General features: G+C 42.8%; 1 protein-coding gene across 1 annotated transcript in view; it reads left to right on the top strand.

Moving 5' to 3' along the window:
- The window catches only part of AGBL1 (AGBL carboxypeptidase 1), a 268,424-nt gene that overhangs the window by 92,839 nt on the left and 163,083 nt on the right, over positions 1 to 12,502 (top strand). The window contains exon 18 of the mRNA XM_058811454.1: positions 10,940 to 11,120. Within this exon, the coding sequence (XP_058667437.1) occupies positions 10,940 to 11,120 (181 nt within the window). The remainder of the gene's footprint in view (positions 1 to 10,939; positions 11,121 to 12,502) is intronic.

Here is a 12,502-nt window from a genome sequence, read left to right as displayed (position 1 = left end):
TATCCTAGATCATACCCTTTAAATCAAACACTCCCAGGATCCTCCTTCTTGCTTATCAAAAGTCTTCCCCCACCAGCTAAAAGGCATCATTTACCACACAGACATCATGGCCATGACCTTGTTTTCCAGCCTGTCAAAATGTAATGTGAAATTAGGCTCAGCCCTGATAAAATGGATGCTTGCACAAAGGGTAGTGCTCCCCAAGAGGCCATATAACCCGCATCAAATGTAATTTAATAAGCAGAAATCAAAATATATCAAATTTAAACATGCAGGTAATGCATGCAAACCCTAAAATGAATTTGGATTATAGGCAAACAGTGAGACTGAATGGTTGGTTTCTTCATCCATGAGGGAATCACCCTAAGTAATACAGAGGAAGGAAATAATTCAAGGAGATCCTTTGATTTTGAGAGTTGATGGGAGTGTTAGGTGGCAGGGGAAGGTTATTTTCTGATGTAAGGTGTTTTTCATTAGCTGCAGTTAGAAAGCATCAGTTAGAAGTCTCTTCATATTTTGAAAACAAGGTATTAACATAAGAAGCTTTGTTAGATACAGCAAGAAGATAAATCATCTTTGCAATGCTAGCCATTAGCTTGTCATGACCATGATTTACAGGGATTTTCTTCTATATAAATAAGTGTTTCTTTTAAAAGCACTCAGAGTTTACAGAGCAGGAGATGAAGTGGCTGTGAATGCTCTGCAATATAATGGTTTTGATATGAGTGTTTCTTATGGCACGTTAAGAGAGGAGCTCATGCTGTGGATTTTACAGGCTGTATAGAGAGAATCAGCTATAAGTGGAAGGATTCTGGGGCAGGATGAGTTGGAAAAGTTCAGAGTTCTGCTGTGAAAGTGTTGGGGTGAAAGTGCAGGAAGGCACTGGGATTGAGGAAATATCACCGTAATCAGCTTTATGAAGTCAGAAACTACACATCAGAAATTCCAACTGATTAGGAACTACCAATTGTGCTCTTAAATTATTTGTCTGAAAGAACCTTCTGGAGAATGCTTTTTAAATAAATTTAATATCACTTAGGAAACTGTGAAGAACTAAAAGCTCTCCTGTGTGAAAGCTCCCACTTTTGCAGGGATACACGGAGTGCCAAGGAAGGACATCTCATCTTCCACTTCTGTTTCTTCTGAGGATGCCAGGACTGTTCTGCAGCCTGACTCCTTTATTCATGAGAACATTTTTCTGTGCTTTGTAGCAACTTGTGGGGATAAAAAGAACCTTTTTCCTCACCCTAACCTCCCTACCATCTTATTTCCTCAAACAGATGACTCTTCCTAAGTTGAGCTCTGCTCCCTGCAGTGATTGATGCAGAAAGACATCATCCATTAGCCATTATTTTGCTGGCATCTGAAGGGAACAACTTACTGACCTGAGACAGGGACTGCTTAGCGTGCCTTTCCATAGACTGTTTGAAATTTCTGCATGTTACCTGCTTTATGCAGTGGCAAATTTTGTTCCACCTAGTTTTGTCAAGTACTCTGGGGCTCAGATTGTGCCTGTGAGCCTGATTCCTTCTTCATCTTTAGGATATCTCAATAGTAGAACTGCTTGAAAAAAAACACAATATGAGATTGGTTGGGAACTTCAGGGCTCATCTGTGCTGTTTCTTCTGGAAAACTTATGTTCTGCTCATGGTCTGTCACACAACACCTTGTACAGTTTTGGAGATGGTGCTGCTTATGTCATGATACAAGATCTTGGGGCCAGCATCAGTTTTTCTCTCTTGATGATCTGACTGAAAGACCTTTTACGTTGACCCCTTATTTGTGTTCTTTTGCTCAGGTATTTGAGGAGTTCATCTGAGACCTTGCCATGAAGACAAGAATCATTATTCAAAAATTGGAGACAGTTTAACCTCATTGATCTTTTGTTTGTGGAAAGCAAGAATTTCCTTTGGGATCAGCCATGGACAGTGCAGTTCCAAGATTTAGGATAGACTTAGACAGCAGTAATGTAAAAGTCAATTTAGTGATGCCACAAATGAGGTTAACCTGCAGAAGGTCCTTTACTGGGAAGCTGTTGACATAGTGAAGTGGTAGAAGGGTTTTTGTAGACTTTCTGTTTATTTCGTCCTTCCTCTGAGTTTTTTATATGTAAGAAAACACACAATTTAAAATTCTTACAGTTTGCTTACTCCATGAGAAATACAGAATTATATTATTTTTAAGAAACATTCCCTGCTTGACTGATTCTGGAGCAATGAGCAATAAATATCAAATCAAGTGAAGACCAAGAATTTAACTTTTGCCATCAGAGGCAATCTGTGATGCTTTTTATCTTAACAAAAAATGATATTTCATCAATTTGACAATGAGAGGTTCTGATTGTACTTTCTTTTAATATATTTTGCTACTTTCAAGTCATTCCCTGAGGAAGACTTCAAGTCAGGGAGAGATGGATCTGTGCCACTTAAAACCACAACACATATTTAAGAATAAACATTACTTTATGCTGTAGGTGGTAATAGGTGGGTTTTAAATATGTACTGCATAAAGAGTAAAGAGCTTTTTTAGAATAAACTGTAGAGATTGTCTTCTGTAGAGCAGAACAGCTTGAAGTACTACACAACTTAAATTTTGTTAAACTGTTAAACTTGGCTGTTATTTCCAGCAGTGAAAAAAACACAGGCAGGTGTTTCTCATGCCCATTTTAGGGCTCACAGGCAGGTTCTAAGAACGGGCAAAATACTGAGATCATCACCCAGTTTTTTACCATTTCTTTCATGCTTGGATTTCCCAGAAGGAGAAATTAGCAAAACTTGGGCTTCTTAACTGGATCCATTGAAGTTAGCAAAGAAAACAAATTCCTGTTGGGTTATTTCTGTCCCCAGCCACTTCAGGATTGTTGTATACAAAATGACTTCTTGTGCTCTGGGCAATGTGGTTTTAATGTTAACTTCCACCTCTCCACAGGGGAGACTTTTTAGTGTAACTCTCTGATATTCAGCCTAAATATTCCTTAGTGGAGTTTCATGCCATTAGCCCCGGATTCACCCGGGTCTGGCTCTCTGAGCAATTCCTCCTGCCCTGGGAGCCATGGCAGTGAAGGGCACGGGGTGTTGTGCTGGGGGTGAAGGCTGTGTCCCCCACAGGCAGGAGATGGGGGCTGAGGCTTTACTCACTGGGTGTGAAAGCCATTTATTTATTCCTGCAGCGTGTTCCGTGGGCATCCCCTCTGCCAGCAGCTCCTGCTCCATCTGCTGCCCTTAAATTCCACACAGAAGCTGTTAGTGCCATGCACAGAGCAGAGGACGTGGCCAGAGGGCAGCTCATGCCTCAGAGTTCACAGCTCAGTGATGCTCTGCCCTGTAGGTGCAAAGGCAGCTTGATCCCTGTAGGGATCAGATACTCAGAAGCCTCTCTGGCAGGGGATCCAACCAGAAAGAGCAGTTGTTGCTCTTGCAGTGCTGAAATGTGCCTTGCAAATGGGAAAGATGAGCTGTGAGTGAGCAGTGGGTATGTAGAATAAAATGTAAAAGCAAGGGGTGAAAATATTGCTGGTTCGGAGCTGAAGCCTTATTAAAGTCCTGTCTGTCCTATTTGGGCAAATTCTTTCTAAAGTATCCAATGTCACCAAAATCCCATTAAACTGTCACATAAATTATCAGTGTTTCCTTTTTCCATCACTGTGGATTACCCAGGCAGATATTTTTATGACAATGGAAGCTTTTTCAGTCTGCTCCTCCTGCCTGATTTCATTTCAGATGAAATCCTTCTCTCGGAAAAGAGCCCACGGATTTTATAGCTCCATGGATCTCTGCACTCTGCCTGTTACTGCAGCTGTCCTTCAGGTCTCTGTGCACTCATCTCCTGCCTTCACCTTCTTTTAGGCATGGGACAGTTTAGGTCAATGTTCTAGTTCTTCTCTCAGTTCAGTTCTTTTGTCTTTGTGCAGAAACCCCAGAAGGTGAAAGTCACATATATGCCTAACTTGAAAATACTGCTTTTTACTGCTTGCCAGGTCTCAGAAGCCTTGCATCTCTGCAAGACAGTCTACATTTCTCCCATGCTGACTGAAAAACGCATGGATTGATGGCCTGGCCATGGCAGTACAAAATACTTGAGTATCTGAAATTGCCTGCTGCCACAGAACAAATTAAAGCCATAATGTGTGTGTTATAGAAGCAGGGGGTGATAGATCCTTGCCTGCCTTCTGACAGATAATCTGGAGCTCCCTACATCAGCTACCTAGATCATGTGTTGGACCTCATCTTAGTGAGTGCTCACACCTTGCAAGGCATACGTAAGCAGAAGCTGAGAAATGGTAATATTGAGGGTAATAGAGAGGCTTTGGAAGATCAGTAGTAATGAGAGAAATCTCAGAAATTATATTACTCCAATTTTGAAGTGGAAAGACTGTCACTAAATGAGCAGGTAAGACAGAATTTTCCATAAATAATTCTGTTCTGTATGTGCAAAGAAGCCCTAATGATGTCAAAATACGACGATGAAATATTTTTGAAATTTCTGATTAGCCACTAATTAGTGGCTAATGGTTAACATGGCTAACACTAAGTAGTAAAGCAGACACCTTGCATCAAAGAGAACACAGGAGGTGGCGGAATGGACTGGAATAGTAATTCCAGCAGAACACAGAGCTAGTTCCAGAGGAATAAGGGGAACCATGGACAAGTTTCTGAAGCAGCTATTATGACTTATGTGGCTGCAGGCCTCTGCTGGCACTGTTTTGGGTACTGTAGAGGAGGCACAGGACTTTATGAGCAAGGACCCATCAGGAGGGAGGGCCAGTATTCAGGTCACCACAGGTTGACTTAGCTGATAGTAACTTGTGTTTCTCCTTATGCAGCCTAGTCCCAGTGGACAGTGAGGACAGGTGATTGCAATCTTTTTATAGCAGCCTTTTGCAATTTAAAGGTTCTTTCTCCTTCCTCTCTGTTCACCTTTCCTTTCCATGTCTGAAACCCATTCTCTCCAATTTTTCAGCCTAAGACTTCTAAACATTTGATGATTTTCAATGACCTCTTCAGTTTTCATCAGTTTATTTTTAACCTGTGGTGGGCAGCAGTGGGCACAGCACTGCAGCTATTTGGTTTTGCTCACTGGGTTGAGCAGAGGGAAGTAGCAGAGTGTTCCCTGCCTGGTGTGGATCCCATGAGAGCTGCCATTTTTGCAACTGCTTTGCATTACTATCTCATCTGCTGTAATCCCCTGATCCTTCTTAGCAGAACTTTTTCCTAGCTGTCCCTCATGTTGGTGTCATGCCCTGGGAATGTGGCTGAGGGGAGCAGAGATGGATGGCAGCGCTGAGCACAGGTGTGGGAGCTGCACCCAGGCAGAGGAATTCCTCTGCCAGCCCTGGCAGGAGGTAAATGCAGGTTACTTGCTTGACAGCAGCTTAATAAGGTACCTGCATGATATCAGTTTTGAAGTCTGATGATATCTGAGCAGCTCAGAGGGTGTGCAGAGTGACACTGGATATGCCAGTGAATGCTGAGTGGGTGTACCCAGGACTGGAAATTTCTGCTAGACTATTGCAGGTGCATTAGTGGGAATGGGGATGCTCCTTATTGTCTGAGGCAATTTGCAAAGGGTTACAGTAGGCTTTCCATGGGTGTAAGTCCTGGAAATAAGGTTCAGTTGTTCCCCAGCTTTCCACAAGAGGAATGCTTGGATTTGAACTGGAATTAGTTTGTGTGGGTTTCCTTTGCCTTCAGTCACACTGAAGGTGCTGCTAAATAATGATGGTGGTTCCTGCTGCTTTAAGAGCTTGGGGTTTTGGAAACTTCCCCAAAACAGCCTTGACAACTTGCTTACCAATTTCCTGGAGTTCAAACTCAGCATTAGTGGGAGGTCAAGCTGAGGCTGAGCAGTCTGTGCCCATATTCAGCTCCTGATCATCTCTGATTCAGAGGTGAATGAATTCATAAAGCATGTACACAAAAGAAGGTTGCCAAGCAACTTGGAGGCTGAAACTCTCCCATCAAGCTATGAAGGTAGGGAACAGGCAGCTGAGATTATTTATGTTCGCTTCTTTGCCATAGGTAACAGTAATAATACATATAATAAAGAAACATTTAAGAAAGGAATAGCTCATTGATAATTCTGGAAAACAGCAGCTGATCCTGCTAGACTGTGTTTTACCTCTGTATTAAGATGTATCTGCTTTTGGAGCATCTAGCCAAAAACAGGCACAGCAAGGAGACGGCAATCTGGTGTAGGGGGAGATGGGCAGGGAAGAATTATTCTGTCTTAAGGCAACTGAAAGTCTGACAACTGGTGGAAAAGTTTTAGGAGAGGAGAAAAGTATCTGACACAGATTCTGCCTCAGATCAGGCTCATTGTTTTCTGTGATTTCAGTATTTGATGTTTTTTTACAAATATACTTTAATATATTCATTGTACATCACACCATATCCCCTCTTCTCTCTGGCTTTGCATAACTCTGCAGCCTTGGGCATGTCAGGAGGATCCAGGACATGAAGCAGCTCTGACATGCATGGAAGAGCTATGTGATGGTTCTCCTGTTTACCCATCATTTACTCACAGAACAGCCGGTAGTGGGAACAGCTAATTAAGTTGGAAGGAAAAGTTTTGCTTTCTTGGTTTTTCTCTGCTATATCCTGGGGTAAACTTGGCCCTTTGATCTGTGTAATGCTCATGGTAGGCGTGCTGTACTTAGACATAAAGCAGAAAAACAAGCCTGTGTCTTAATGGCCCTGGGCTTGTGCAAAGGAAAGAGAAGTTTGCAGAGGCACAGCCAGAAAGTTCCAGCCCAAGACCCAGATCTAGACTGAATTTTTCACATGCTGTGTACATAATTCCCTTTGACTCCTTAAAAAATCCTACCCCTGCATCATTTCAATGCCCTGTCCCTTTACAAATGGCATGGCTCAAACCTCAGCTTGAAATAATTTACAGCAGCAGCCCAGGTCAGGGCATCTGGAGCTGCTTTTCATTTCCTTTCTGTGCTCCCCTTGATGAGGGACACTGCTGTGTTAATGGGGTTTTGTTCTTTTCTTTCAGGCTTCTCTTTCCCCAGTTGATGTCACGATTAGTGACATCAAAGTCACCTCTTAGTGAACCCTGGTGATGACACGACTAGAGGAGGACCCTTAGAGGCAGGAGATTAAGCAGCAAGTTAGCACTACTGGAAGAACAAAGCTCTCATTTTCATTCATATATACACAATCAAAAATGAGTGAAGAGAAGGAGAGATGGGAATTAGGTGATGCATTAGTAAAATTATCATTCAAAGGTTCTTTGCTCGAAGTTTTGCAAGAGGAATCAGTGGTTCTTTAATCTCCCACCTTGGGTATTGTTGATGCCATGTTATATTCTGGGCATGTTGAAATGTAGCACAGTGTAAGGAGACATGATTTGTTGGATAAGGCTTTATGTGGCACAAAAAGTCTCCTCTGCTTTCCCTTTTTATTATTTACATTCCCAGAGAAAGTTGTGTGTCATGTGGGCTTTGCAGAGATAAATGGCCAACCTGAGCTTTCTGGCAGCTTCCTCTGAAACTGGAAAGGAGCTGCCTAGGAGTTGGCCTGAGGATTCTGAAGACTTAAACTCAGTTCTGGTCCTGGGAGGAGATATTTGAGAGAACCTGAGGTTGTGAGTCCTTAAGAGAGGTTTAGCAGGGAAATTGTACTGTGGAGCTCTGAAACAGCAGAGAGAGAAGGGCAGCTAGGCATCAGTATAAACCAGTAAGCTGGTCTGGTCAGGACTGTAGTTATGGGGGTGCTGGAAGGCAGGAATGAAGGGAATCAGCTGAACTGAGTGCAGAGATCTCCCCTGGTGCTGCCAGCTGAGTGTGGAGCATGGCTGGCCAGTGCTCTGTCCGCTCCTTTCATGAGCTCTGTTAATAGCAGTCAGCACAGCAATTCCAAAGTAACTGGATATGCTGTAAACCATAGGTTTGGGCCGCTCCTGCTGTTTTCCAGGTGTTTCAAGAGTAGCAAGTTTTATGGCCATGTCATCAGCTCTTTGCTCTATTTGCTGCTTCATTAGTTTTCGTGCTGGGAGCACTCTGGGGGAGCAGCATTTGGAGGTGGGATTTGGCTCCTGTGAAGGGAACAGACAGTTAACAAGCTCTGTGGTTTCCTTGCTTGTACAAACCTCCTTTATGACTCTCCTGTGGGTGGGATGTCAGAGCTGAGGATGTGCTTGGCAGGAGGGGATCTTTCAAAGGAAACTTTCACTGGAATACAGAGATTTCCTTGGCTGGACTTGCAGGCAGTGGGGCCCTCTTGTTGTCACCCACATGAGAACAGTGTAGGTGATCTCTGGTCTCTTTCCCTTCCCTCATCTTTCCTGGGGTTTAAGATCTGGAGACTCCAGGAGCTTTTACACCACTGAGTCTAAGACAAGCTTGACTTTGATGAGCCTTGAGAGAAACAGCAGAAATCAGATCTCTGCCAGCCCCATGCAATTGCAATTATGAATTATGGCAAATTGTCCTGGGTTTCTGACATGAGAAAGCTGTTGCTTAGAGGTTTTTTTATTTTTCTTATTTTGATTGAGGAATGAACCTCTCATTTAAGAAGCTGAACTCTGTATCAATATCCAGAAGGGGTAAGAGTTGTTAAAGCTGTATTCATCAATTGCAAAAGAGAGCACATTTTATTTTGCTCTGTGCTATTTACAGCTGTTGTCCATTACAAGTCCTCAGGAGCCTCATTCCCAGCTATAACTGCACAGCCCTATAAGTTTAGCTCAGCAATGAGCCTGCAAAACAGCACTAAATCATGGTGATGGGAGAAAAGAGAAAATGTTTGGAAATGGCAAAATGCAGCTGATGTCTTTGTGAAATCTGGCTTTTGTTTGTTGCTATTATAAGGCATTACTAAAGTAGATAGTAATGTACAATTAACTGGAAAAGAAAAGAAATAGTATCTTCTAATTTTGGGGGAAAAAATCAGAATGGCTGGTTCTGCAGGAGCTAAAGGAGTCTTTGACAATCCATAAGTGCCTAAGTACATGTTGATGAAAATGTACCAACCCCCCCCCCCCCCCCCCCCCCCCCAGTATGGTGACGTGTATGACTGACAAAAATCTAATATGTGGCAATTGAGAAACAGAGCCCCAGTTGCTTTACTGGACCAGAACATGATTGCTCTGTATGAGCTCTTTGAGCTGGCAGTGCAGTTCACTCTTCTAGTGCCCACCAACTGCTCAAGAGGGAAGTGTGGATGTGGGGTTATTTCCAAATCTGAGTGTGTCCCTGTATGATGTAAATAAATTGTGCTGTGAAGTATATATTGCACAGAATATACAGGTAAGGAGACAAATTAATGCTTATTCCTTGTTTGAATGTGAAATGAGAAATTTCACATGTATTCCCAGCGCTGGTACAGCCTTTTGTTGGTCAGACAAACAGCTGAACATCCTTTATTACCCTCTGTATTTTTGGGGATGGTGTTCTACCTCCCTGTTTTACTATGATGGATCAATGGTTTGTAACACATTTGGAAACAGAAGGATGGCTTTGGGAGCTAAGGACAGAGGCATGTAAGGTGCTAATTCAGCACTTGTTTACAAGGGCACTCAGCTGATGCCTTTGGTTCTGCATTCTGTCCTGTTGCCTCTCCCAGTCCATGAAGGGAACAGAGCCTGAGCTCTGTCTGTCCTGATGGAGCAGGGCAAACCTGCCCTGGCATGGCTGTGATGCCCTGAGAGATAAAGCTTTCCACTGAATAAATCTGTCAGCTTGACTTGTGATAGTGAATGCTCACAAAAGGATCGTTTGAAGACAGATAATTGCTTTCTCCTTTCCTTTTATTTTCTGTGCCTGGCAGGTGTCTCCTTCTGCCTTCTCCTGTTTCCTTGGCCCATCCCTGAAGTGTGCTCAGCACAGATGGGATCTTCAAAGAGTCTGCTGTCAAACTTGGTCTTTTCTAAGCATATGTATGCTCAGAGTTTTTGGAGGCTTGTACCCAGACCAAATGTGTTTAGCGGCTTTTTCACAGGAACAGCAAATAACAGATCTGATAACAAGGAAACTTTTGCTGTTAAGTTGCAAGTCTGTTTTGAAATAGGTTCAGTAGAGATTATCAATGAACTGTTCAGTAAAAATTTAATCTACTCTTTGGGTTTTTTTTTTTAAAAAAGCAACCCCCCAAATCCCCTCCCCTACCTCAAATTGCCACAGCTTATGTTTGCCATGCATGAAAGTAGTGCTACAAACAGATGAACTCTTCTAGTTGCAACTTCTGAAAATCAGTCTTTCTAATCTGAGTGAGCATTTATTTTATATAAAACTGGAGAAGTCTTTCCACCAAAAGCAACAGCTTGCCTTAGCCATGTGCATTGTTATTTCTAGCTTTTGTTGTATTGTTATGAAATAATGTTTAGGTTTGTGTACTCAACCTCTGCAGCTCTGGTGAACATATTAGTGCATTTTCTTTAATTATATCAATTTAGTCCAATTAATTATGATTTTGACCTTACAACACAAATTATTTCCAGAGATCAGGCATCTTGCATGTCTTTGGAGCCCCTTATGGGTGGGGAAAATTTGCTTAGATATTTAGAAAGTTCTGAATTGTTAATGGTGAAATACTGAAAGTGGAGTAGGACTTCAGACAGTTAAATAACTTCTTGCTGCCTTTTAAACCTCAATGAAATTTGATGGGATCAAATTTCAATAATTGCTAGAAAGTATGGTAAAGCTGTTTGGAGGCAGTAACCTGCACCTGCAGAATGCTTTCTAATGGTACATGTAAATATCTAGAAATTATCACAGAATAAAAAGGGAGATTGGCTCTGTGCTGGTTCTGAGGACCAAATCTGTGATCAGTTTATAAATAGCACCTTGAGAAAATATCTGGAATGTACAGAGATGTATTTTCCTTAGAATTCATTTTGGGTTGTTATCTAAATTCAAAATAAAATCCACTTGCAAAGATCTCGTTCCAAGAAAAGCCCTGTTTAGTTTGGGGTGTTTTCGCTTTGCTTTTTGCAGGCAGCCGCCCTTACGTGTTCCTCACAGCCCGTGTTCACCCAGGGGAGAGCAACGCCAGCTGGGTGATGAAGGGCACCCTGGAGTTCCTGGTGAGCAGCGATCCCATTGCTGAGCTCCTCAGGAAGTGTTTCATCTTCAAGATTGTGCCCATGCTCAATCCTGATGGAGTCATCAATGGCAAGTGAGTTGTGACGTGTGATTACCCGGGGGTTTGTCTGTGCACCCAGCAGGTCTCATCTTCAATGTTTGTGCTGAGAATTCACTTTTCCCCTGTGTTTTATTCATCCTGTTATCAGTCCTGTATGGAAAACATGAATCTGAGGCATGGCCTGGGGTGCTGTCCTGCATTTGTGAGGTGCATGTGGCTCTGTACTGTCTGTGGTCAGGAGATCTCTCAGTTCCCTGGAAGGAGTGTAAGTGGTGCTGGAGAAACAGGACCTTTACTGACAAATGGAGGTTTATCCATTCTGCTAAAGCAGCAGGGCAGAATACAGCTGCAAAGCAGATATGCTTGGGAAAAACTGGCTGTAATTAATGCTTTGTATAACCTGGTGGGGGAGGATGAATAAGGATTTCTTAAATTTTCACAGAAATATTTCTGTATAGTGAACCTTCCTCCTTCTCCCACCTTCTTTTCAATCTTCCTTCCCACATGTTTCCTAAGAGATGCTGAATCTGATCTTGGAAAAATATTGATTCCTTTTTGCATTCTTTGCCTTATACCCTCCCTATCCACCCACACTAACTTCCCTCTCCCTGTACATGACTAGAAAAGGTACAACTGCTCCTAATATTTTGAGCTGAAATAAATACTGGTGTGTGGAACCTTGAAGAGGGCACTAAGCTAAGGTAGGCTTGTCCTTTCCTGGAAAACAAATCTTCTCTCTCCAGTTTGCAGAGGAATTTGATGGAATTCGTTAACTTTGGGTGTTTGTGGAGTGGCAGTGAGTTAATAATTGTTGGTCCTGCCCAATGCAAAGGCAGGACATCATGATCACATCCCACCAGTGGCTGCTGTCTTGACCTGCTGATGGTGATGGGGTCTTGTAGGGTTTGCAACAACTGTCCCCCCGGGCTTATTGCAGAGGAGCGCACAAATATCAAAGCAGAAAGATGGGCTTAAATAAGCACTGGAATACAGCAAAGTGTAGAGGAATAACTTTTCTTAAGCTACAGTCCCACACCTGCTTTGGGGTTGGTTTGTGATGATTGGGTGGTAGAGGAACAGAAAAGCAAATCCTGAGCAACAACTACATTGAGCTGGGTTTAAAACTCAAATGAGTTTGGGGTGAGTGGCTCACCAGGGAGCACCTTGGGCTTTTCTGACAGTCTCTAGCATGTGCAGTCACAGATTTTGGGCTGCTGTGCTCCCCAGGGCCTGGGTCTGCCAGAAGTCTGGGAGCACAGTTCAGAATAGCTGGGTACTGCCCCAGGGTATTTGAGGCCTCTGCGGGCACCAAATGCTTTCTAGATCCTCACAGACAGAAGGAACAAGAAAAACAATTGTGGCTTTTCCCCTTTATTTTTTTCCTCTCATTACACTTAGTTAAACTTTCCATCAGA

This window comes from Ammospiza caudacuta, chromosome 10, assembly GCF_027887145.1.
Source record: "Ammospiza caudacuta isolate bAmmCau1 chromosome 10, bAmmCau1.pri, whole genome shotgun sequence".
NCBI classification, from domain to species: Eukaryota; Metazoa; Chordata; class Aves; order Passeriformes; family Passerellidae; genus Ammospiza; species Ammospiza caudacuta.
Note: the sequence above shows the minus strand (reverse complement) of the source record. Positions and strands in the feature narration are given on the sequence as shown.